The sequence below is a fragment of the Balaenoptera borealis genome (genome assembly GCF_965194805.1).
Source record: "Balaenoptera borealis genome assembly, chromosome: 13".
NCBI classification, from domain to species: Eukaryota; Metazoa; Chordata; class Mammalia; order Artiodactyla; family Balaenopteridae; genus Balaenoptera; species Balaenoptera borealis.
Genome location: NC_138870.1, coordinates 4,383,075 through 4,407,777, shown reverse-complemented (window position 1 = coordinate 4,407,777; position 24,703 = coordinate 4,383,075). Strand labels below are relative to the sequence as shown.

Below are 24,703 nucleotides of genomic sequence, written 5' to 3'. Positions count from 1 at the left end.
TCTTGTGTTCTCTTCTCTTCTGTTAAAGAAAGAAAACAGGTTGTTCACATCTTGTTTCCGGGTTCTACCTGGACCAGGGGATCCCTGGAGGTCCTTGCAGCTTAGAAGTCAAAGAAAAAACTGAAACCCCAATGGGATACAGAATAGTTAGATGGGAGGTTTGACAAATGGCTCAGCGTGAGGCTAAGTGATTCTGGGACATCTAGGAGGCGAGTTTGGGGGTCTGGGCTTGTTTGCAGGAGGGGCACACTCTGGCTGGTGAAGGGAGAGAAAGGAAGGTCTGGGGAATCGTTTGGCTCGGGCTGCAGCCTGGGGAACCCTGACTGTCAGAGCATCTCCCAGGCTCCGCCACGAGCAGGCTGTTCAGCCCAGGGGCTAACATGTCACTCCATCTGGGAAATGAGCGCTTGTCCCAGAGAGGGCGACGAGACTTGACTGCTGTGCGCAGCCCAGGGCTGGGCACCAGGGTACAGCCGCGTGTGACTAGTAGCTGGCACGTAACGGGCACTTACTCTGTGCCAGGCTGAGCTGAGCCAACGGAGCACAGCGTCCCCGTCTTTGAGGAGTTTATGATCACACCAGTGAGGCAGAGCTGTAAAAATTCTGCCGCAAAGCCGACCAGGAAATCCCCGTGCTGTTGAAGCACCTGACAGCGTGGCCATTGGCAGCAGTGGCCTCAGCTGCCTCCCCCTTTTCCGAACCACACACCTCGTTTCTCTGTCCCACGGGGCCCAGAGACTTGCGACCGACCTGGGGGGAGTCCTGGTCCCAGGTCCCCAGGCTGGCCGTGTCCCTCAGGGTTACAGTTTCACTGCAGTGAGTGAGAAAGGCCCCCCTGCCGCATCCTCCAGGGTCACCCCCAGCCTCTAGGAGGGAGGAGGATACAGCGGGGGCAGTGCTTCGGCTTGACATCTTGAAGCTGATGTCCGGAGGCCCAGGCTCTAGGGCAGTGTCAGAAGCAACTCCAGGCCTTTCCTCCCGGCCGTGGATTTTATCTTCTGACCCTGCATATCGGGAGCAGGGGAAAGAAGCAAGCCTGGGGGCCTTCAACCTCCCACCCTCTTGCCTTTGGGACGGAAGTTGAGAAAACCTTAGATCTGAGTTATACTCTGGGTTCAGTGTTTGACGCTGGTGCGTGTGCACCGAGAAGCAGCCACGGCCCGGCGGGGTGAGGTGGGGGCCAGGTGGAACGCAGGGCCCTGGGCTAGTGCCCAGCTCGTCTGCGGCACCTCCAGAGCGGACTGCATTCCCTCCACCTCCCTCGGAGGAGGAGGGGGTCAGATTGCAACCAAGCCGCTTTTCTCTGTGTGCACCATGCAGAGGCTTGTCGAACCTTACATTTTACCATGGGAGACATGGTTTGACGTGAGGAGGAACTTCTGGCCATCAGATCTACGAATTCCTTTGCCACTGAAAGCACCCTGCCCAATTATGTTGATCTGGAAAAAAAAACTTGAGCTCTCCCCATGTAGAACGATACTGCCTGGAGGCAGCAGGAACTTCAGACCTTTCACCAGTAGGGGATGCTGGGGCCCTACTCCAGGAGGGCCCCGTTGCCTTGGTCAGGGGTGAGGGCTCCAAGTCTGCGCGTATAAAATATCCCGAGGGATTCTGACTTTGGAGCAGAGTTGGAATCTGCCGGAGGAGTTGCCCTGGCTGAGTTCCTTACCAAGATCTAACCCGGAGGATGGGGGTAAGAATGGATTAGGCTGTGTCTGGGGAGTGCTTTGAGCTCTTTGAAGAAAAGTGCTTTCGAGATCAAAGGCAGCCCTCTCTCAGTCTTCTGCAGCTCAGTATCCTGTTCTGCATCCTCGGTGGACCACCCTTGGCCTTGACAAGTTTCGTGATGCTCCCCACACCCTCATTGGCATCAGTCCCTCCTCTGCACAGTCTTTCCTCGTCCAAATGATTCAGGCCTTGGGCAGTTTCTCGGGAGCATGGGGGGTGGGGCTTTGGGAGGGCTTCGCTTGCAGCTCCCACCCAGCCACTATGCTGCTGCTTTCTGTCTAGACCAGTTTTCCTCGGCTCTGCAAGGGTGTCCAGACCAGGAGGGAATGTGTCTCACAACCTGACAGGCAGCCCAGCTGTGATCCCGGCACCTGACACAAGCCTGATAACTGGTGTTCTGTGATGTGTGTGTGTGTGTGTGTGTGTGTGTGTGTGTGTGTGTGTGGGCGGGGAGGTCATCATTTCCTTGGCCTTGCTTCCAGGTAGGGCAGCAATTAAAGCATCGTACGTATGGCAGGCGACCCTTACGTACCACTTGTGACGAGCCTTAGCTGTGTGGTTCTTGAATGTTAGCTTGTTTCAGAATGACCAGGGACTCTCGATTAAAGAGTAAATTCCCAGGTCCCTCCTCCAGGAGGTCTAAATCAGTGTGTTTTGGGGGCAGGGGACCCAGCAATGTGCATCTTAGCACACGTTCCCCAGGGGTTCTGATGCAGGCAGACCCCACACCCCACTGAGAAATGCTGCTCTAGCCTGTTCTTCCAGAAGGTACCAGCCTGCAAAAGGCACGCCCAGGAGCCCTTCCAGTCTATAATTCCACTCCTGTTCTCAGAGTGGAGGGAAGTTCTTGGGGAGGGCTCTAGGCCATAAGGCCACAGCTTAGTCACGCACGTGTCTTTTTATTGGTATATTATTATCGGAGGCAGAAGCACATTTTAACTTGGCCCTGAGAGCAGATGGAAAGGTGAGGTCGATTTGTGCTCTGTGTGCACCGCGGGCATGATCTGTAAACTTGACTGATGAGAAATGGTTTGCTTTATAGGATGGGATAAAGCTGCAAAGTTGGTTTATACAAGGCAGCAGAATCTAATTAGGGAGAAACCATCCGTCTTGAAAATCCAATTGGCGATTTTACAGCCTTTGCAGAATTTTCTACAAACTCTTATGTTTGCCTTTCATTCACCGCTACCCTAATCGTGTGGGGCTGTGTGCATGTGAAAGAGAGAGGGACAGACAGAGACAGAGACAGAGACAGAGAGGCATTAGAGAGACTGAGAGAGACTGATTTCAGGGGAACAAGGGAACCCTAAGTGGGTTTTTCTAGTAAGAGCCTCCCTTTGCAGCCGGAGACCGCAGTTGTGTGGGGAAGGCGGCAGGGGGCAGTGGTGAGTCTGAGTCCCTCATGACTGTTCTCATCCCCACGGCAAAGCTGGCGGAGGCTGAACTTGCTTCCATTTTCTTCTCCGGCAAATAGCAGACTCATTGAGATGTTTCTGGCCCAGGGTCTTCACTCCGTGATCAGAGCATGAGGGGCAGGGGCGGGGGAGACCCAGGAAAGGGGGCAACCTCCAGACATTCGGCCCCATTCCTCACCCCAGGGCATGCTCACTGCACAATTGACAGATGCCAGATGGAATTTGGATGCTGACAATCCTAAATGCAGAGGTTTGGAGTTGTCAGGTTTTTGGGTTTTTTTTCTTTTCTTTCCTTCTTTTTCTTTTTTTAAAATTTTTATTGGCGTATAGCTGATTTACAATGTTGTGTTAGTTTCAGGTGTACAGCAAAGTGAATCAGTTATACATATACATATATCCCCTCTTTTTTAGATTCTTTTCCCATGTAGATCATTACAGAGTATTGAGTAGAGTTCCCTATGCTGTACAGTAGGTCCTTATTAGTTATCCATTTTATATATCGTAGTGCGTATATGTCAATCCCAATCTCCCAATTTATCCCCCCCCCTTTCTCCCCCTGGCAACCATAAGTTTGTTTTCTACATCTGTGACTCTATTTCTCTTTTGTAAATAAGTTCTTTTGTATCTTTTTTTTTTTTAGATTCCACATATAAGCAATATCGTATGATATTTGTCTTAAAACTGTGGATGCTGGGAGGGAAGTGTGGTACTGTAGATGCACGTGGGGTGGGAGTTGAGGCCTGGATTCTTCCCCCACTCTGGCCCAGGGAACCAGGTGACCACACACTGGCCACTTGCACTGCCCCGACCCTCACTTCCTTCACATGGGATACAGGACACTTGTCTGTGTTGGGAGGGGAACTCTTCCTCTCTCTGCATCTGCCTTTCCCCAGGCTTTGCAAACCGGAGTCCTATGCATCAGACCACTGTTGGTCCACACGGAAACACATGAGATCAGAGCGACTGCTCTCCAAGGCCAGTGGCCATTTCTGAAGCTCTGCTTTGAGTTCGGCTTCTGAAATTTATCTAAACTGTAGAAGAATGCCATTTGTTCTGTTCAAGGTCAAGACTATCCTTTCATTTAGGGAAGGAAGACGCTACTTTTTTTCCTGGAATGATTTCAGCACACCCTGCCTAGAACCTAGAGGCGGGACCAGATGACTTTCTGAGACCCTTTGTTCCTAAGTGAAGGCAAAGGAGAGAGGGAACAGGAAAAAAATATGTTGACCAAGTAATATTCTATAGCAGAAAGGCTTAGCCTGTGTGCCATCAGCTGGAACCCCGGTGGAACTGAGTATTAATGCTCTGTTCTAGCCTGGCACCTTGACTCTCTGTGTGCAATGCACTTTGTGAAGCTTAATTAATTTCCACAGTGCCTGTGGGAGGCTGGCAGGGAAAGTCCTTGCTCGCTGCGAATTCTCTCTGAAGGCCTCTTTGAACCTAAGCCTTGTATTCACATGAGCATCTCTATTCCCAGCCCATTTTGCTTCCCACGTGTCCCATCCTTAGACCTCCAGTACCCCTGATACCATGCACGTGCACACTACACACCCACACACACATACACACACACACACAGAGTCATCCTTCTGAGAGGCGCAATCCACCACAGTCAGACGTCCTGGGTGGCATTGCATCCTCGAGGTCACACCTGGGCCTTTCACCCTGGCTTTCAGTAGGTTCCATCCTTTCCAAGTCCATCACTACCCTTGCAGCATCCTCAGTATACAATTGTTCTCCTTCCCCCACTGTTGAAAATCTCCCTTGTCTGGACTCAGCCTTTCTTAACTTTTCCCCTGATAACTCTACACCTGCCCCACTGCCGGAGCAGGTAACTTCCTCCACTTAACTCAGCCAAGGCTCTGTGGTCGCAGAATTATGTCAGCTGGAGCTCAGGAAGGCACCATGGGGTGGGGTTGGCACCGTGGGGCGGTGTGTGGCCTCTTCTGCCTGTTCCTTTCCTCCACGCCACTTACACGTGGACTTGGAGTTCATAAATGCTGAATTCCTGGTGGGCAGAGACCATTCGGTAAGTCTAAATTATGTTACCCAGAATGTTGTTTTATGAAGTAGTCAGTCAATACTTGTTAATGCTGATGGTGACGTAATGGGTCTGCTAGACATTTCCACATGCATGATCTTACTAAGTCCACATGATTTCTTTCTTTTTTTAAAATTTTTATTGGAATCTAGTTGATTTACAATGTTGTGTTAGTTTCAGGTGTACAGCAAAGTGAATCAGTTATACATATACATATATCCACTCTTTTTTTAGATTCTTTCCGCATATAGGCCATTACAGAGTATTGAGTAGAGTTCCCTGTGCTATGCAGTAGGTCCTTATTAGTTACCTATTTTATATATGTGGTGTGTATATGTCAATCCCAATCTCTCAATTTATCCCTCCCCCCCTTACCCCCTGGTAACCGAAAGTTTGTTTTCTCCATCTGTAACTCTATTTCTGTTTTGTAGATAAGTTCATGTGTACCCTTTTTTTACACATGACTTCTTTCTAATGCAGGTATTACCATCTGGTTTTCCAGATACAGAAAACCTCGAGCTCATTGAGGTAATGTGACTTGTCCAAGGCCAGAAAGCTTATAAATGTCAAAAGCAGGATTTGAACCGAGGCCTTCTCACTCTGGGTCTAATGAACTCGGAGCCAACTGTAGGTGTCAGCAGGGGGTTAAGACCTACACTACCCTGGACTACACAAGAGAGGCTCCCCAGCTATCATAGTGAGACAGAAAGAAGAGGATAAATAATTAGTGCTCATGACTCTTACTCACTCTCCCTGGCTCCTTCACACATATGTCCCCCGTCCCCCTGAGAACTCGTGTCTCTTTCCCTCCCTTCTCTTATCTATCTCTTCTCTGTCTCCTCCTCCCTCTGTTGTTCAAAATAACTAGGCATAGCTATCATAGAATGAAATCATTAGACACTGCCCTGGGGGAAGGGAGTGTTTTCAGAGTGGTTAATAGAAGACAGGTTGCATATTTATGCTCCCATGTAATTAATTAATAGCTCAGAGAGCTCTATTACAGACTGTTCTTCTTGTCGTGTTCAACATGTTTACCAATGGCATGAATTAAGGGAGATATGGAAGAATATTTTGTAGTAATAAAAAAAAAAAGGTCCATCCATAGAGAAGATACAACAAATATAAACCTGTATGTGCCAAACAACATAGCAAAACGCAAAAAGCAGAAACTTAGAAAAACAAAGAAAATTTGATAAAAACAAGACTTTAAAAGAGTTTTAGAAGACTTCAACAAACTTATCTCAAATTTGACATATCAGTCAAGCAAAAAGCACATCAAATATACAAAGTATTTGAAACCATCAGCCAGCAAGCTTGATTTAAGAGATGAATGTGGAGTTGTGTGCCTTGCAGTAGAATACACATTCTTGTTATAGAACTTATGTAAAAATTGACAATATGGGGATACAAAGGAAAGGCTAATAGATTCCAAAAAGTAATCCCTTACCAATATATTTTCTTACTATAATACAATAAAACTAGAAACCAACAGTTTATATATTTTTTAAAATGCTCTTCCTTTTTTTCTTTTTTAAAATATATTTATTTATTTTATTTATTTGGCTTCACAGGATCTTCGTCATGGCACACGGGAGCTTTAGTTATGGCATGTGGGCTCCTTAGTTGCAGTATGGGGGCTTTTTAGTTGCAGCATGCAGGATCTAGTTCTCTGACAAGGGATCAAACCCTGGCCCCCTGCACTGGGAGCTCAGAGTCTTAACCACTGGACCACCAGAGAAGTCCCTAAAATGTTCTTCTAAGTAAATCTCAGATAAATTAAATAATCAAAACCAACATTATAGGTTATTTAGATTACATTATGATTGAAAACTTAAAATATCAACAAAATTTGGAAGGTCATTGAGTACACTGAGCCACCAGTTGGGATCCATTAAGATAGTGACAGTTGAGAAAGATGGACTGAATCTAACAAGCATAAAATCTAACAGAATTACATTTGAGATCTTGCCAAAATCCAAAACACCAATGGCAAAAGCACAAGGTGGGAGAGATATGATTCAGTCACCCCATCTTTTTCTTTGTTTTTTAAAATAATTAATTAATTTATTTTTGGCTGCTTTGGGTCTTCGTTGCTGCACATGGGCTTTCTCTAGTTGCAACAAGTGGACTTCTCATTGTGGTGGCTTGTCTTTGCTGTGGAGCACAAGCTCTAGGTGTGCGGGCTTCAGTAGTTGTGGCACATGGGCTCAGTAGTTGTGGCTCATGGGCTTAGTTGCTCCGTGGCATGTGGGATCTTCCGGGACCAGGGCTCGAACCCATGTCCCCTGCATTAGCAGGCAGATTCTTAACCACTGTGCCACCAGGGAAGTCCCTCAGTCTCACCATCTTTAAAACAAAAACCATCACTCTGCCATCAGGTTTAGGGGTTTTAGTCGACAAATGGGTTCAGCATTCATCAACTATGTGATGTGAGTGCCCAGAAAAGTGAATGTGCTCTTAGGCTGCATGAATAGGTAGGCAGCAACTAGATCAAGAGAGATCTAATCTGCACCGATCAGACCTCATACACTGGGCATTCAGTTTGCGACTCTATGGCTTGAGAAAGCTCAATTAGAGCCCATTCAGAGAAGAGTAAAGGGGATGGTGAAGGGACTTCCAAAAGAAAAAATTCCATGTGAGACATGGCTGGAGGAAGTGGAGAGGCATGACCGCAACCCAAGGCTACTCCTTGAGGTCTTAATGCTGTTTTTAAATATATGAAGGGTTATTACACAGAGGCAGGATAAGGTCGTAGAAAGACACATGTCTATGAGCCAGAATAGTCCATAGATGAAAGACCTGCTTAGAGATCCAGCGTTCCCTCTCACTGGAGGTGTTCTAACCCAGTCTGGGTAAATACTTGGTGGAGATTTTGTGGCGAGGATTTTAACACTGGAAAAACAGGTGGTTGGATCAGACAAGCCTTCCAACCCCGAAATTCTTCAACTCCCCTGGAATCTGGTATTTCCCGCCATGTGGTCCACCCATGGACTTCTGAGTCTGGTATCCAAAGTCTTAAATTTATTTCTTACAGATTTTCAGCATTAACATTTTGAGCACAGGCCCTGTGGGTGACATCAATGTCTGAGTGTTCGTAACCTAGTGAAGACAGCATAAACCCAAAGGAAAGAGTAGTTCAGGACTTTGAAATGTTCAAATAAAGACATATGGTGTCCTCCGAGGTCAGAGAAGGGGGTCAGTGCGTTGGAACAGACAGGGAAATACTCATGGAGAAGACTTCAAAGTCTGTATTTGTGTGCGTCAGGCAATCTGAGTGGTTTTAGAAATTGTGGCAACAAAGGGGTGTATAAGAAGCAAACATAATCAGTTGCCTCTTTCCTCTGATGGCAGGACGTGGTAAGCCCGGCTGGAGCACCATAGGCCATATGCCCAGATCTTCTGAGAGTGTCTCTAGCCATTGTTTCTCCCAGAAAAATGATTTCTCTGCAGCCCCTGCTCACACACAGCCTGCATCTCTAATGGATCGCTCTGACAGGAGGTTTTATTGACTAAGCTTTCTGTTCTTCATCTTCTTGATTGCTTCTGACCCTTTCCAAACCTAGCAACCCTTTTATTCTTGAAACAAAGACCCTCCTCCCCTTGGGGAGTGTTAGCCTTTGCCCCCCGCAACCCATGATAATAATTACAATAATGAATAATCCCTTACATCCATTTAGGACTTTGCAATTCCAAATACCTTGCACACCTGCTCTCTTGTTTGGTCATCGAGATGATGCTGGGAGGAACCAGGGGTACAGGTGCTACTTTGGGATCGGAGGAGGTCTTCTGCCCTCTGAGCTGGTTTGGTGATGGGAGTGGTGTGCACAGCACCTTAATGATCTCATTCCCGGGGCTCGGGTGTCCGACCCTGGGTCAGGGCTCATCCTCTGAAGTCATTCAGGCCTTGGCAGCCTCCCAGGATGCTGGCCGGTTTTGTTCAAGAGCGTTTGCAAAGAATGAGCTCCATGTCTGATCCAGTGTGGGCCCAAGATCGCTGATGCCCGCCTGCATCCCAGGACTTCTTTGTGGTGGGCGCATCCTTTGTGATGAGGGCTGGGAGTAGGTGCCATTCAGAGGCTACATCTCTCTTCCCCCCATTTGTTTGTTTGTTTGTAGCAATTTGCAAAATTACTTACTTCACGACTAACAGACTAACATGTGAGCACGAGAAGCATAGAGTTTATTAATTTAATCCAATAAAACTTCAAGTTAATATAACACATTTAATGATAGTGTAGAATTAATGCTCTGCATGATTATTAGGCCTAAATGGTACACAGCTTATATGCATGACTGTAATTAGTATTGCTTTAGCGGCATCAAATCCATTTTTAAGTTTTTCTCATATCACTTTATTAGTTCCCTGGTACTTATATAGTTGGAATCACCGTCTCTAAAGTTTTCCTGGATACCATTTACCACGTAGCATCAGAATTTCTTCCAGCACAGGAATATAATTGCAGGCACCAGGGGAAGACCATCTTTGTTTCTGAAATTTCCTTTCCACTGTATCATTTCTGTCCCTGAGGTGTCCCTATGCAACAGCAGGTGCCTCGGCTCCTTATTTCTTGCCAAGATTTTCTTGTAATTGTTATGGGGTAGCTAAGAACCAAAGTAACAATCCAAACATTTGTCATTTACCAAGAAGAGAGTTCTCACTCTTCACCAGAAAGACATTTGTTACTCCTGGGATGGGAAGCCCAGTGCTGAACACAGAGCCTTGGCTTGGAGGAGTCTTGGAGAGCTGTGTCCTCTTGCTGAGCGCACCCTGGGCCAGTGCCGTACTCACTCAGAGTCAGGTTTGTGGTCTTGGGGATACAACCAAGAAAGGGAACTCAAACAGGTGAGTGACCTTCACCATGCAGATCCACACCGGTTCCCTCGTCTGGGTCAGTTGTGTGGTTTCTGTAGAATTGGAAGGATGCCAGTCAAAATGGCAGCCTGTGCATATGGTGCCAGGTTCCCCCAACAGGTAGCGAGTGAGGAAGGGGCAGCCTCTGGGCTGTGGTGCAGCCTCGGGCGGCGGGGGAGGCTTGGCGCTGGATTGGAGTCCTAGGGGGACTTAGGGATACAGGGAGGTGGGAGTTTGAATGACGGAAGGCTCAGGGGAATGAATGCTTTCCTATCCTTGATGATTTCTTCCGAAATCTCTCTGATACCTCTTAGAACCGAGAACCAGGGCTGTTTCCTCAATTATAAAAGCCTCCTTCGTTGAATAAAGAACAAGGGAGTGCCAGCATTTGAGTTTAGAATAGCAGGTGCCAAAATTGGCAGTAGGTGTGTATATTACAGGTTCAAAACAGACCTGGAGAGCTATGACATAAGCCTGCTTGCTGGAGCCTAGAGTTTCCTTAACAGGAAAGAGGGCAGAGAGCGAGGGGCAGAGTGGGCCTCCCATGCCCGGTCAGAGAAGAGGTGTAAAGATGCAGTCCCCTGGGAATGTCACATGTGATCATCTCCAGTCTTGGTTCAAATGCTAATACTTGGTCCTTCCCATTTGAACTTGGGGGAGTACTTGAAGGAGGATCTATTACTGGGAGAGAAGGAGGAGCCATCCCAGGGGTGACCCACAAACCTTGTCCCCAGAGCTGCCTCTGTCTTTATCTCCATGTAGGAGCAGAGAGGCCAGCTACTTACTTCCTGTCCTGTGGGGCTCTTTGGAGTAGGAGGGGACGCTGAGAACCCAGCGTGTCACTATTGCCATCAGCATTTAACCAGCCTCGCCCTTCCCATGGCCCTGTGCCGAGATGGGTGAGCCCTTGGACAGGTGTGGCCCCCTTCCTTTCTAGGGGCGTCGTGATGGTGGTGGTGGTCATCACCATGCAGCCTTTTGAGATCCTGTGAGAAATGAGGGTCACGCAAAGTTCAGCACATAGTTTCCAGGAGAGTACAGTTCAGATGGTGCTGATGGAACCAGGTAGAGAATAGTTTCCAGGAGAGTACAGTTCAGATGGTGCTGATGGAACCAGGTAGAGAGAAAGCGCCCAAAGTGGGAAAGACATAAACCAAGAAACCAAGCAGAAAGGAAGCCCACACTGCACACCTTTATGCTGTCGGCAAGCATAGGGGTCAGTGGGCAATAGGATGGTGAGTGTCACAGAGGCTGGGTGGATTGGTGCTGAGATAAAGCAGAGGCAGGAAGATAGAGCCAGGGACGCTCCCCGGGGGGGCTGTGTGGATCATCTGGGAGGGACAGCTGGGAGACAGGAGGATGAGAGGGTCCTACCGGGCCTCAGTGGTCAGCTGATCCGAGGAGCTGACCCTGCAGCCTTGGCTGACCCAACCGCCATGGTCACCCAACCACCCAGAGCTCCACTGGGGGATAAAGGCATCTCCTCACGCTCTCCTTTTGTCACCTGTGCAGGAAAATTGCTGCCTACGATGAAGAAATCCAGCACCTCTATGAGGAGATGGAACAGCAAATCAAAAGTGAGAGAGAGCAGTTTCTCCTGAAGGTAAGAGCCCATTCCCGGGGCTTGGCTCTGCGGGCCAGGCTGAGATACCACCTGCTCTGACCGTGCCCTCTCCTCAGCCCCGGCTCTAAGATTGCAGTGCCCCATGGCACTATTGATTTCCTGTTTCCCTGCTTTGCTTATTTTTTTCAAGGCCGTTGTCACCTTCAAATATGGCATATAATTTACTGGTTTATTTTTATTGATTGTGGTCTGTCTCGTCCTACTAAGATGCAAGCCCCAAAGAGCAGGGATCTTTACCTTTTACGTACTAATGCACCCTCAGCACCTCCACCGTGCTTGGAGCACAGCAGGCAGGCGTTCAACAAGTATTTTGTTGGATCAGTGAACGAATGAACAAGGAATAAATGCAGAGAAGGATGGAGGGGCTTTACCAGTTAAAGCAGCCTGAAGACTGGCTTGATGCTGGCTGCTCCTGAGACCTCCACGGCAAGCCTGCACGAACGCGACAGCCCGTGCCACTCCACGCCCAGCAGCTCCCCTCAGGGCACCCTCGTTAGAGCCGATGTTTCCCATCCTTTCCCCTTGGAAACCTAGACATTTTAATTCCCAAGACAACTCAAGTTCCACGCTTCTCGGATTCCACGGGGGAAGATGTAAAACTCACATTCCTGCTCCTGGTCTGGCGCTTAGCCTTCAACACCAAGCCCTGCTGTTTGTCTTGGGAGCTCAGAACTGGTGAAATCCCTTCCTGTTCCAGGCTAAGCAGGATGCTTTAGGGGAACATATTCACCAGACAGAGCTACAAGAAACTCCCTCTTATCCGTTTTCGGATTATCCACTTGTTGGGCTCTCAGCGGAAAAGTCTTGGATCTTGAAAGGTGGCCTCCTGTCTTAGTTCGGGGCCATTACAAAAATATCATAACCTGGGTGGCTTATAAACAACAAACATTCACTTCTCACGGCTTTGGAGGCTGGAAGTCCAAGATCAGGGTGCCAGCGTGGTCAGGTTCAAGGAACAGCCCTGTTCTGGGTTGCAGGCTGCCAACTTCTCTGTGTCCTTCTCTGTGGGCAAGCAGGCTCTCTGGGGTATCGGACAAGGGCACTAATCCCACTCTGGTGGGCTCTGCCCTCGTGACCTAGTCACCTCCCAAAGAGCCCACCTCCTTGGGGCCATCTCCTTGGGGGTTAAGTTTCAACGTATGAACTTTGAACATAGAGACCCCATCCCTGCTGCCTGTCAACGCTGAACCTGAGCCGCCGTCACATCCCTTCCCTGCTCCTTAAGGCAGGTTTGTCTAAACCAACGTTTCACTTTAGGCTGCCGATTAGCCACACCACGGCCCCGTTTCTTATCACAGATGCCCTTCCAGCTGAGAGGGCGTCAGAATGCTTTCCAGAAAAAGCCGGTTGTGTTCTCCACCCGGAACCCTCTGGAGGCTGGGCGGTATTTCCAGACCTCCCCCTCGCCTTCCTTTTTAGAGCGCTAATGCATCCTGGCTGACCCCGCCCTCCCCCGACTTCCAGCGTTAGTGAAGGCGAACACGGCAGAGAGAACTCGGAGCTCCTCACTGAGCGGACCCTACGGGGGGTTTCCGAGAGCATCAGCCTGACCCCCGCCGCACCCCCTGCAATAGTAGACCCGCTCCCTTTACCCCAGTGGCTTTGTGCACAGAGGGGCTAAGTTCTGGGGCGGGGGGAGGGGGCGGCATTCGGCCCCCTCGCCCCCACCATGACTACAGGTCAAAGGTCATAGCTGAGGAAAGATGCTGCTTCCAGAAGTCAACGCCTGGGGACTGGGCGCGGAAAGAGGTGGGGTGGGGGGGAATTCCAGGGCAAATCTGCACCAGTTGGGGGGTCTGACCCCACTGTCGCACCCCCCCTCCCCTCTGCTCCGGCTCCTCCCTTCTCAAGGCCTCTGAGCCCCAGACGCCTGTCAGGCTCAGCGCTGGGTTGTATGCTGTCTGCGTACACGTGGGAGCTGTGAACACGTGTTCAGCTGTGCTGTTAAACCTTTGGATGCGCAGGCTTGGCCTGGCCACCGTGTGAGGACGGTGGCCTACAGCTCATGACAGCGTGAGAGGCTGCAGCCTCTGGCCAGGGCTTGGAGCTCGGCATCTCACTGGCCGTGACCCCCTCAGCACTCTGTGCCGGGCAGGGGCAGTAAGACACTCCGTCTGGCCTTCGTGGGGCTGCCGGCATCAGCTGGGGGTCCTGGAGCTGCTGCCCCACCCCCCACCGGCGGGATGGAGAAGATTCCCCGCAGCAAACGTGGGGGCAGGAGCTGCCTGGCGCACCCTGCCTGCGCCGTCAGGTGTGGTTGACACGAGGACAGTCACGGCCTCACCCCGAGCCCCGCCGGCCTGTCCTAAATGGGCAGGGGGCGAGGCGGCATCCCCAGAAGAGGAGCCGAGGAAGAGCCCTGGGCTTGGAAGGGGGCTGCTGTCCCCTCACTCTGCTGCTCCCAGACAGGCCGCCCCCTAGGGCTGCCTCTCACCACCGTCCTCCTTGGGGCGGTGTCGTTCCACGTCACGGAAAGCCCGGGGGGCTCCCGTGGTGAGTTATACGGAGGCTGTGATGCTTTCTTCTCTTCCTGCCTGTCACGCGCCGCGGCCGTGCCTCGGACAAGCAGAGAGCTGCAGGTGGTGCGGGTAGTTTTGTTTCCCAAGAAACAGCGACGTGGAAGAAAACAGCAGGGACGCTGGGCAAGGCAAGGGCTGGACCCCAAGTCTCCCGCTGCCCACTCAGGGCCCTTACACCGGATCAGGCGCTGGTGAGAGTGTCAGACATCCTGCCAGCGACACACTGTCCTCTTTGTCCCACGACCAGGCCCCTTCCCGCTTGCATCACGGGGGTCTCCGCATCCCTCAGTGGGGAAGGCTGGTTCTAGGGCAGGAGGGAGGGGCTGTGGAGCTCAGGGCAGAGATCCCCCCGGGAGCTTGGGAGCCCTCCGTCCCAGCGGGGACACAGCGAGGGCCTAGACCCGCCTGAAGGAGGAAGAAGTGGGGCCCCTGTGTTTTCAGAGGGAGGGCAGTTTAAAGGATTGAATGACTGCGCCCAACATGGACAGCATATCCGAGCCGGAAGGACGTTCCATCTTCCAGGGTACAGACGAGGGGCCTGAGGCCTGAGATTGCGGCTCAGCCCCCGTTCTGTTCCCCGTTCGGTACCCGCCCACTATCCGCCGCTGCCTCTCTTGTGGGAGGCGGTCGTCCGACATGGTCGTACGTGGTGGGAGCTGGCATTGTGCACACTCTCCATCCGCCAGGGCAGGCGGGTGACCAAAGCCCTGGGATGTTGTGGGAAGACCCCAAAGGATGGGCGGGCCCCTCCCTGCTATTGAGCAGGTTCAAGGTGGGGAAAAAAAAAAATCTCCGTCCCGGTGCATCTGGGTCTCACGTGTCCTTCTTCCTGGCTTGGCAGGACACGAAGAGGCTCCAGGTCTGCAGTCAGGAGCTGGAACAGAGGCTGTTCTCCAAGGAGCAGGAGCTGGAGCAGCTCATTCAGAAGCAGAGGCGGGTCTGTTCTTGTCCGTGTCCTCGGAGCACCTGCTTTTCACTCCATCCTCTCCTCTGGCACCTGCCCACTTCCCCTGCCATTCACTTAAGGACTCTGTTTTCTTAAATCTGAGAAGAACCATTTAGTTGTACAAAAGAGAGCATTTGAAATCACAGGTGATCCCAAGATAAAGCCTTTACTCTCCAACGCCTGGTGTTTAACTTGGAAAAATTGCCAAGAATTCCCCCAAGTATCCTCCGCAGACATCATGGTATAATTATGCCCAGGAGCCACCAGAATGCCAAAACGTTACTTTGTTTCCTGCATCCTGTATGAGAGATAAGGGGGATGCTGCGGTACGGGGGGTCACACACACTGGTATCTGGGGGGAGGCCGCAGATTGTGATGTCTTCCTGCCAGGATGGCCAGGGGTGCCTCCAGCTGGAACGGCAGGTTGACCAGGACGAAGGTCAATGTGTCCATCCCCTGTCTTCCCGTGTGCCCGCACAAGGTGCCTCAGCCTCCTCTGGGACAGCTCCCGTCACCCCGCAGGGTGGATGCAGACACCAGACGCACCCCTGCTGCACCTGAGTCCCCAGAGGCAGGCTGGATGGTGTCCCAGGGTCCATCCGCTGTGGCCGGGAGCACGTGGCTCAGGACCCCAGGGAGACGGGTTACCTAGGCAAACCTCGCGCTCGCCGCCGCCTCTCCAAAGCAAGGGGCTCGTAGGAGAGAGAGGCCCGGGTGCCACTGGGCTCCTGTTTTGTTTTGTCTGGTGCTGGAAGGCATCCAGCCCTGGACAGACCCGGACACATTGCTTCCATTTGAATAGAGAGGGATATCTTTAGCAGCACATTAAAATACACTTGAAGACACCCCCATGCTAAGGCTGGAGACGGTTCCACTCCTCTTGAGTACCCAACCTGTAGATTTTGGTTTCTCTCCTGCAGCAAGACGCTCTCACTGCCAGCTGCCTCCCCGCTCCCCTGCACCGTCTACCTGGCTTCTCATCCTCTCCCTCCTCCTCCTCGCTATTATGCATTAAGTTCTTACCAATTAGATTTACCCCTCCAGTGAATGATTGCCACTTGACTTAATTACTGCATGCTTGCCTGATTACTCAGGGGCCTCTTGAGAATCACCCAAAATTCCTTGTTGTTGCTTCCTCCTTCTCTTACTGGCCACGTTCATTAAACTGAATTTATTCTTCCTGCCTCCAGAAACGTGTATGTGTGCATCAAGGGGCAGAACAAAGCTGACTGAGGCTTGAGGGCCGTGAGGGGCAGTAGCATGGATTCCCGCCCACCGAGTGGAGGAAGCAGGGCGCGGCTGGGAAAGACCAGCCTGATGGGGCGGGGGGGTGCTTGCTCATCGCTCCCCTCTGCACAACGCCCCCGTTCCTTTCCAGCTGGAAGGCCAGTGCACCGCCCTGCACGACGACAAGCACGAAACCAAGGCTGAGAACACCAAGCTGAAGCTCACCAACCAGGAGCTGGCCCGGGAGTTGGAGCGGACGTCCTGGGAGCTGCAGGACGCCCAGCAGCAGCTGGAAAGCCTCCAGCAAGAGGCCCGAAAACTCCACCAGGAGAAGGAGATGTGAGTGTCACCCTTGTGCCCTCCAGGTCCGTCCCCTGCTGTGAGCGTGTCAGCCCGCCCCCCAGACCCTTCTCCTTGCTCATAACATGGGGATGGGGCTCCTTGGTCCCTGGGACCTCTTCTAACCTTCTAGGGTTCTGAGACTATGAAGCAGATCAGTTCTGCGCCAAGCACTACCTAGGATTGACAAGAAACGTACAGCCTCATTCTCAGAACATTTATTATGTGATTAGAAAGACGTTGTCCAACCAACAAATAGGAGGCAGTCTGGGGGAAGATCCTGAGTGAGTGGAAAGACCAGACATTGACTGTCATGGTTCGGAGACCTGGAAGAACAGGGTGAGCCAGGAAGACTTCCGAGGTCAGCGTGTAGTTCGACAGGGCGTGCGACAGTGCCCTGGACGCTTCACCCCAGCTCTGCCCATTTTTTTCCTTCCTCTTTTTCCTTCCTTTTTCAGCCTTCCTCTGTGTGGGCAGCCCCACATCTTTGGGGACTGGTTTGCTGATAAACTACTTTAGGCGTCCAGCCATTGGGTTCAGCTTGCTGGATGGAGGTGCCCCTGGGACCAGTCCAGGGCTGGGTCTGCACCTGAGCCAGAGAAGTCACTGAGGAATCGGTCTCAGGAGTGTTGGGCTTTGAGAACAAGGGCTCTCTGAGGCCCCGGAATCTCACTTGCTTATCTGTTCATCCATGTACCAGGGCATTCATTGGCGGATTCACCTCAGCAACATTTGTTGAAAGCTACTCAGTGCTTTCAACATTGTCCTGGGCACTTTTTATGTCGAAAATCTGACATTATCTCATTTGAACTTCTCAGCATCCTGATGTGCCAGATACTGTTGTTATCCGCTCTAATTTATGGATGAGGAAACTGAGGGTCAGAGGTGTTAAGCACCTGTCCCAAGACGCTAAGAGGGTCAGAGGTGTTAAGCACCTGTCCCGAGACGCTAAGAGGGTCAGAGGTGTTAAGCACCTGTCCCGAGACGCTAAGAGGATCAGCGGTGTTAAGCACCTGTCCCGAGACGCTAAGCGGGTCAGAGGTGTTAAGTACCTGTCCCGAGATGCTAAGCGCTGGACACACGCTGCTGACTCCCCACAGTGACAAGTGAATCAGCCGGAAAATCTGTGCCCAGCACTAGGACTGGCCGCCCTTCACTCACTCGCTTGTTCAAGGACTCATGTAGTCATTCTGCAAAACCTGGGTGCCTGGTCCTGGGTGAGATAATGTATAAAGTCTGATTTCCAAAAAAGGGCAGTCTTACCAATGCTTGATGTTTTACGTGTGTTAACTCTCTTTGTTCAAAAGCCCTGACTCTGTCTGACCGCTGGCAAATCGTTGGTGCATCAGCCTAAATCAAATTGTTCTGCTGTCTGGCTCATGTGTGGTGTCCTGTACTGTTTGGGAATGATCTAGAGTGAGAGGGAGGGGATATGTTTGGATTTGGAGTTTTACCCTCGGAAGACATCTCCAGTTGAAAAATGTCTTCCCAAGCAGCTGACTTAAAGTAAAATCAACCCCTCCATTCCAAGGCTTGGATGCCGGGTGGAAGGACAGGATATTTCATTGTAAACAAGCAAAATCAGTTCCTCCCCATTGAGATCAGGTCAACCAGGCGCTTAACTTTATAAACAGAATTAAGGAGTCAGGCTCTTAAAATTCAATCAAGTCCTGAAAGCAAACATCTGAAAGGCACAGGCCTGAGAACCGCAAATGGAAATGAGCCCCGGAGCAGGGGTAACACATCACAGCGTGAGGATTAAAATCTTTCTGAAGTCTTATCTTAATTAAGCAAGCCAGGGACACAATCTCCCGAGGCTGGGAATTGACAAAGAGGGAAGGAGGGTTAGGAGGGAGAGATAAATGAGTCCAGAACCTTCACGACTTTTTTTTCAATAAGAAGCTTGCAGCAGCGTGTGCAGCCAGGGAACCGTCTGGAGCCCAGGAGAGCGTGTCTCGTCCAGAGAGGCCCGGAGAGAAGGGCAGGGAGAGGCTTAGCTAGTCCTCCGTAGAGCAGGATCCCAGACCAGCAGTACCGACAGGACCTTTGTGCTGGAACCCACCTCTTCATTTCACAAATGAAAAACGGAAGCTCAGAGAGGGGTAGTGAGCAGCCCACAGCCACGCAGCTAGTTAGTGTCAGAAAACAAGGTCAGAGCCTCGTCCTCCTGATACCCTGTGCTTCCCCGATGACGTCCCCCTGCCGGATGCTGCTGGGAGGGGGGAGAGTGGGCCTCTAGACCAACAGACCCCGTCCTGTATCAGCTGGAGTTCTGAACGGACAAAATGAATTTTCCTGTTCTCTGAAGATGCCCAAGGAAGGAGAACTAGAGTTTAAAATCAGATAAAGAAGGCGCAGTCAAGCAGGGGAGACAATATAAAGATGAAGTTCGGCTGGAAGGCAGCACCTCTGTCTGTTTTGTTAATTAACTTGTATCTGGGGGAGAGGTGGTTTATGACAAGGCAGGAAATGTGACAGAAAGAGGTGCGCCCCCCCACCCCCTGACCCCCAGCCTCCCGCCACCCAGAGGGCGCCAGTCACGGCTCCTTGTGGATCCTTTCAGAGTGTTCTGTACATGTTTCTTTCTCATAAAAACACAGCCAACAGCCCTTCCCTCCCAGCAGCCATAAACCTCTCACCAGTTACTACTGCAAAATGGCAAGTTCTGTTCCTTTCACTTCACCTGTTAGCCAGACATAAACTTGTAGAACATCTAGGTTAGAAGGACTTTCAAGGTCATTTTAGTCAAATATCCAAGTGTCTTTTTTTTGTAGAAATGCTTTTCCATTTGTTAACACAAAAAATCTATCTGAATATACATATGTGTGCATGTTTAGACAGATGTGTGTCCACTAGACAAACAGACATAGGTTTGCACCGATACATACCACGTATGTGTGTGTATGTGTGTGTGTGCCCGGTGCCAAGGTCCCTGGTGCCTTGTAAGCAGGGCCAGAGGAGGCTTGGAGTGAGGTCCTCTGTGTTGTGGAGGAATTGGCCCCTCGGTCAGACATCGTGAGACCCCGTTAGGTTAGGTCTCCGGTGTGAGTGACTGGCCTCAGCGGGGAAAGCCGTCTGCTTCCGGCTGCCCCAGGAAGAAGCAGGACCCGGGATGGGGGTGGCGGAGCCCCAGAGCGGGACGCAGGCAACCTGCGCTCCCAGGGCACCAGGCTGCGAGCAGACAGCTGTGCTCACCTGGTGCCCATCGGAGCAGAGTCCCAGACGGCGTTTAGGGACCCAGCTTGGATGATGGGGAAGACACTGTTTTCCCTCCAGTTGACATTAAATATAATTGGTAATAAAATGTTGGGAGTTTGCAGCTCTGCAGGAGCCAGAGAAGTTCTGTTGCTTAATAAGCATTGTCTGAGGTGAACTTGGAATTTGAGACAGTCTGTTACTGTCGCAAATTGACTTTATAATTCTGCTATAAAGGGGAAAACCCCACAGATCCCGCTCAAGGAATCAGGCGATTGCGAGCCTGACGGACGAGTCCTGTGGCCCCAGCAAGCTCGTGGTGCCGTGGTTGGGCTGCCAGCGGACCATCCTTACGCAGCTGAGCCTGTGGACAGTCCAGACAGCCCTGACGGCCCGTGGCAGTGACGCATTTACTAGGCTGTGGCTTGGAAATATGGGACCCTTTGCAGTAAGCTTGGGGGAGATTTAAAATGTCTGAACTGTGGTGCAGAGCACAGAGGGAAGGATGGAAGCAGAACTGTGCAGTTAAGCAAGGTTTATTTTCCAACATCACCCCATTCTTTATTTTTTTCCTTTCTTCTCTGAGTGGTGCTGGATTCCTCCCTAACCCCCCCTCCCCCCTTCCGGCTCTCTTCCTCCCTCCATCCCTGCCATCTTCCCTCCCCACCCCTCCTTTCGCCCTCTCTCTTTTTTCTCTTCCCACTGCTATTTGTTGACTGCACCTCCAAGCCAGCCACTGTGTCGAGGATACAGATGTAAACAAAGCACACACAGCCCCCTGCCTCACAGCCTGAGTTGCCCTCCAGCCACCCTGTGTATGTCTCAGCTTCTCTCTCCCCTTTCTCAAAACTCCTATGATTGACACGCTCACACTGTGATGTAAATGATGGATAATGATTGATACATTAAATCTCTGCTTTGTAGGTAGAGATAAGAAATTTTAGTCAAAGAAATGAATGCGCAACAGTGGAAATTCCAGATCTCTGGGAACAGATTGGAGACTGTTGAGGGAAGGTGGGGAAGGAAAGATAGGTCTTCAATAGCTCCTGCAAACAAACTAAACTAGCATGGGGGGGACGGGGGGCGGGAGAAACACCAGCTCTGCTCTCACCCTCTGAGGTTGGGCTGGAGAAGAATATTGATCTGATTCCCTGACCTCTGGTGGGGGCAGTGCAGGACCACTGGGAGCCTGAGAAAACAGTGCAGTCATCATCAAGCTGTATCCTTGGGACAGGGAGTTGGGGGTCTAGATTAGGACCCTGGCTCAGTCCTGGGTTGTCCAGGGAGAGTTATCAAACCTATTTGACTGTCTGTGTCTATAAAACAGGGATCATTTCACCTTCCAAACAGGGTGTCTGAGACGATTTGGTGAGACCTGGCTATAAGCCCTGCACGAGGCCGTGCTCTCCAGCGGAAGGCCAGCCCGGGCACCACCTTCCAGGTCCAACTTCATCACTGCCTCGTGCCCTGGTAGCACACCCTCCCCCCCATGTCACTCATCACTGCCGTCTTGCATCCCCTGCAGGGAAGTGTACCGCGTCACGGAGAGTCTGCAGCGGGAGAAGTCAGCGCTCCTGAAACAGCTGGATTTCCTAAGGTGCGTCCGCCTCCCAGAGCCTTGGGTGGGAAGGGGCACCCCCAGAGTCTTCCCTGCCTGCTGAGGGAGCACCCACATTTCCCTGGTCGCCAACGTACTGTTGGACAACTGAGCACAGCCTCTCTATTATGTTTGGTCCATTTACACAGGTGCCCACCCCCCTCTCCAGTTTGTACCTCTGCAGGCAGGCGCTGCCTCCTTCTGTTTGGTACCTGGCACGGGACTTGCTCAGGTAGGAGGAGAACTGAATTTATGGAGCATCTAATCCATGCCAGATGTAGTATCTCCTTCGTCTTCAACAAAACCTGGGAAGTAGGGCAGCTGTTAACACAGGGGTTAGCCATCAAGGAAGCTGATATCAGAGAGATGGACTAATTTACCAGAGTGACCCAGGCGCTCGCTGCCAGGGCCGGCACTGAGTCCACAGCTGGCTGATGCTCTTTCTTCTGCCGTATTCTGTTCGTGTTTGTTGAATGAGTAAATGAATCACAAACAGACCAGCAAGAAGGGCGTCAGGAGTGTCCTCAACCTGTTAAGCTACCTGTAAATTCAAAGCTCATTGGTTTGGTTTGGATTATCCCCCCAAAAAAACAACCAAACCCAAACGGGTGTGGGGAAAGATGGAATGTTCAGTTTCGTCTCTGAGGTTTCTAAGTTACTATACTTGCTGCCTGTCAAACACCTCTTGGGGAATAGTGATGGAATTTGGGGCCTGATTTTTAAAGTGCAGGTGGGTTTGAATTGGGTACCTTTTGACAGTTTTTAGGTTTTTGTTTTTTTTTTTTAATTTGAAAGCAAGGTAAGATCACTGCATCTGGCATCTTTGATGCCACCAAATAGAAAAGTTCTTCAAACTGAATGCATTTCAGATTTGTTTCCCTCAAGATGTGATTCCAAAGGCCGGGGAGATGGAAGTGGTTCTTAGTGGCCAAGTTCTAATCCCTGTGAGAGAAGGTCTGGATTCTCAGGAAGGCTTTAGTGAAGGCAGAGAATAAGATGTACAAGAACGAGTTTGGTTGGGTTTTTTCCCTTTTTTCTATTGTACTTAGAAAAAAATACAGGGGCAGATTGAGTGTGAAGGCGCAGGGGAGTTTGGCAAGGCAGCACTCTGCCAACACTTGTGGGTCTTTTTCATGGAGACCAGCGTCTGTGCAGAATCCCAGCCTGAACCTTGCTGTGTGGTCCCCGAGCCAGCTGGGGAGGGCCCGGATGTGGCGGGACAGCCTATGGCAGACTCTTGAGATCTCCGGGTGGAGACAGAGAGCCGGGGGAAATGGGCATCAGGGAGAGAGAGAGAGAGCTGGGAGCAGGTGGGGAGGGAGGACAGTGGGAATGGGGGGGGGCGATCGGGACCACGGCCGGGGTGTGACCCAGTGGTGAGGGGCTGCCGTCCTAAGGGAAATGGGGGCACATGGAAACAGTTTCCGGGCAGGCGCTTGGTAGGAACGTGCACTTTGGAGCTGGATCTGGTTCCAGACTCAGCCCTGCCCCTCATCACCTGTGTGACCTTGAGCAGTTGTCCGCCTCCTGGACAGGCCTGTGTCACAGGCTTCCTGGGAGAATGGCTGACTGGTGCGCAGCCGTCGCCGCAGGGCGGTGCCATGAAGGACGGAGGACACACGTACAGAGCAGAACATTCCCTTGCCTATCGGAGCCTCTGCATGGAGATGCTCCAGGAGACAAGAGACGAAGGCGTGGCTCCCCCAGGCTCCCCAAGTCCTCACCCGGGTGCAAGGCTGCTGACGCCACTGCCCGCAGAGGGAGGGTCCTTGTGGCAGGAGGAGCTCCCTTCGCTCAGGGTTTATAAGATACCCTCCCCGCACCCCGCTACTGCCCCCACGAGCTTGTCCTGAGGCCCTGGCTGTGTGCCTGCCTGCCCATCAGATGTGTAACTGGTCCAAAACAACCCCACACGTGTTCCTGCTGTTTCCTGCAGGACCAGGGGACCGAGGCCATTACCCCAGCCCACCTCTGGTCTAACACGCAGGGTGCATGCAGCACACGTAGCCGAGTGCCTGCACACAGTAGGCGCCAGAGCACGGCCGCATTGCAATGACAAGGGCCAGACCGCCGCCGTGCCCTCTCTTCCCCTTCAAAAGTGCTGATGGTTCTGAGGCCACTGGCCGGGAGAGTCAGAGGGTCAGAGAGTCACAAAACTGGAAAGCACCCTGAGGCCACCTGGCCATCCCCTTAACCTCACGCTTTGGTAGGTAAAGTTCCCACCGTAACCTCGAGTGCGTTCTGCGGTTGCACCGCGTCCCCAAGGCCACTCAGTCCCCCACTGAAGCCCTAACGCCTCCTCCCCATCCTCACGGCGGCCAGCGCCATCCTGAGACCTTCCCCCTGTGCTCCGCCCCCCACCTCTGCCTTCACTGCTAGCCAAGGCCAGCCCCCAGCTCGTGCTCTGGAACTAGATCCCACCTTCCTCAAGGGCTACTCCCGTCTTTCTTCTCCCTCCTCTATTGTCAGTTTTTTCTCTTTGGGAGAGACGGACAAATGTGCTAGAATACTTCTTGTCTAATATCTCTTGTCTCCACCGGCCCATCCAGCTACTTCCCATTTCTTTCATCACTTTCAACAGAACTTTCCAAAGAGTTGTTTCCATTTACACTCGGCCGTCTCCATTTCCCAGCCTCACCTTCTCAACCCTCCACCAGGCTTTTTCTCCCACTATTCCACCGAACATGGAACCAATGACCTCCATGTTGCTTAAGATATGGGCCAGTTCTCAGGGCCCCATCCCCCAGCACATCACTCTTAGCACAGCGTTTCTAGGACTCCTTTTAAAACTTGAGTCAGGTCAGGACACTCTTCGGCCAAAGCCCACCCCCCCATGGCTTCATATCTCATTGGGATAAATTCAAAGTTCTGACAATGGCCCACAGGCAGGGGATGGCAGACCCCCACCTCCCCCATCTTTCCTCTGACCTCACCCTGAGCATCCGCTCCCTCGTCTCCGTTCCCCTGGATGCACACCACGTGTCTCCCAACCCCAGGGCCTGCCCTTGCCGTTCCCTCTGCCTGTGACGCTCTTCCCCATCCCTGCTGGGCCCTCCCCTCCCCACCCCTTAAGCCTCTGCTCAGATGCCACCTCCTCAGTGAGGTCTTCCCTGACCACCCTCCATCTCTGGCCCTCTTTATGCCACTTCTTCCCCACTTTATTTTTCTCAATAGCAATGAAATACAAATGCCCTGGGGGCAGGAACTTTTTCTTCCGTTC

General features: G+C 51.5%; 1 protein-coding gene across 12 annotated transcripts in view; it reads left to right on the top strand.

Annotated features, from left to right (window-relative positions):
• Window positions 1–24,703, top strand: part of CRACR2A (calcium release activated channel regulator 2A) — a 165,754-nt gene that overhangs the window by 108,042 nt on the left and 33,009 nt on the right. For 11 of the 12 annotated variants that reach the window (XM_082352878.1, XM_082352884.1, XM_082352879.1 and 8 more), the window contains 4 exons: window positions 11,549–11,639; window positions 15,021–15,116; window positions 16,504–16,691; window positions 21,412–21,483. In XM_082352878.1, coding sequence (XP_082209004.1) covers window positions 11,549–11,639; window positions 15,021–15,116; window positions 16,504–16,691; window positions 21,412–21,483 — 447 coding nt within the window. Of the gene's footprint in view, window positions 1–11,548; window positions 11,640–15,020; window positions 15,117–16,503; window positions 16,692–21,411; window positions 21,484–21,632; window positions 21,716–24,703 lie in introns of all 12 variants that reach the window. The other variant, XM_082352881.1, reaches the window with a different exon arrangement.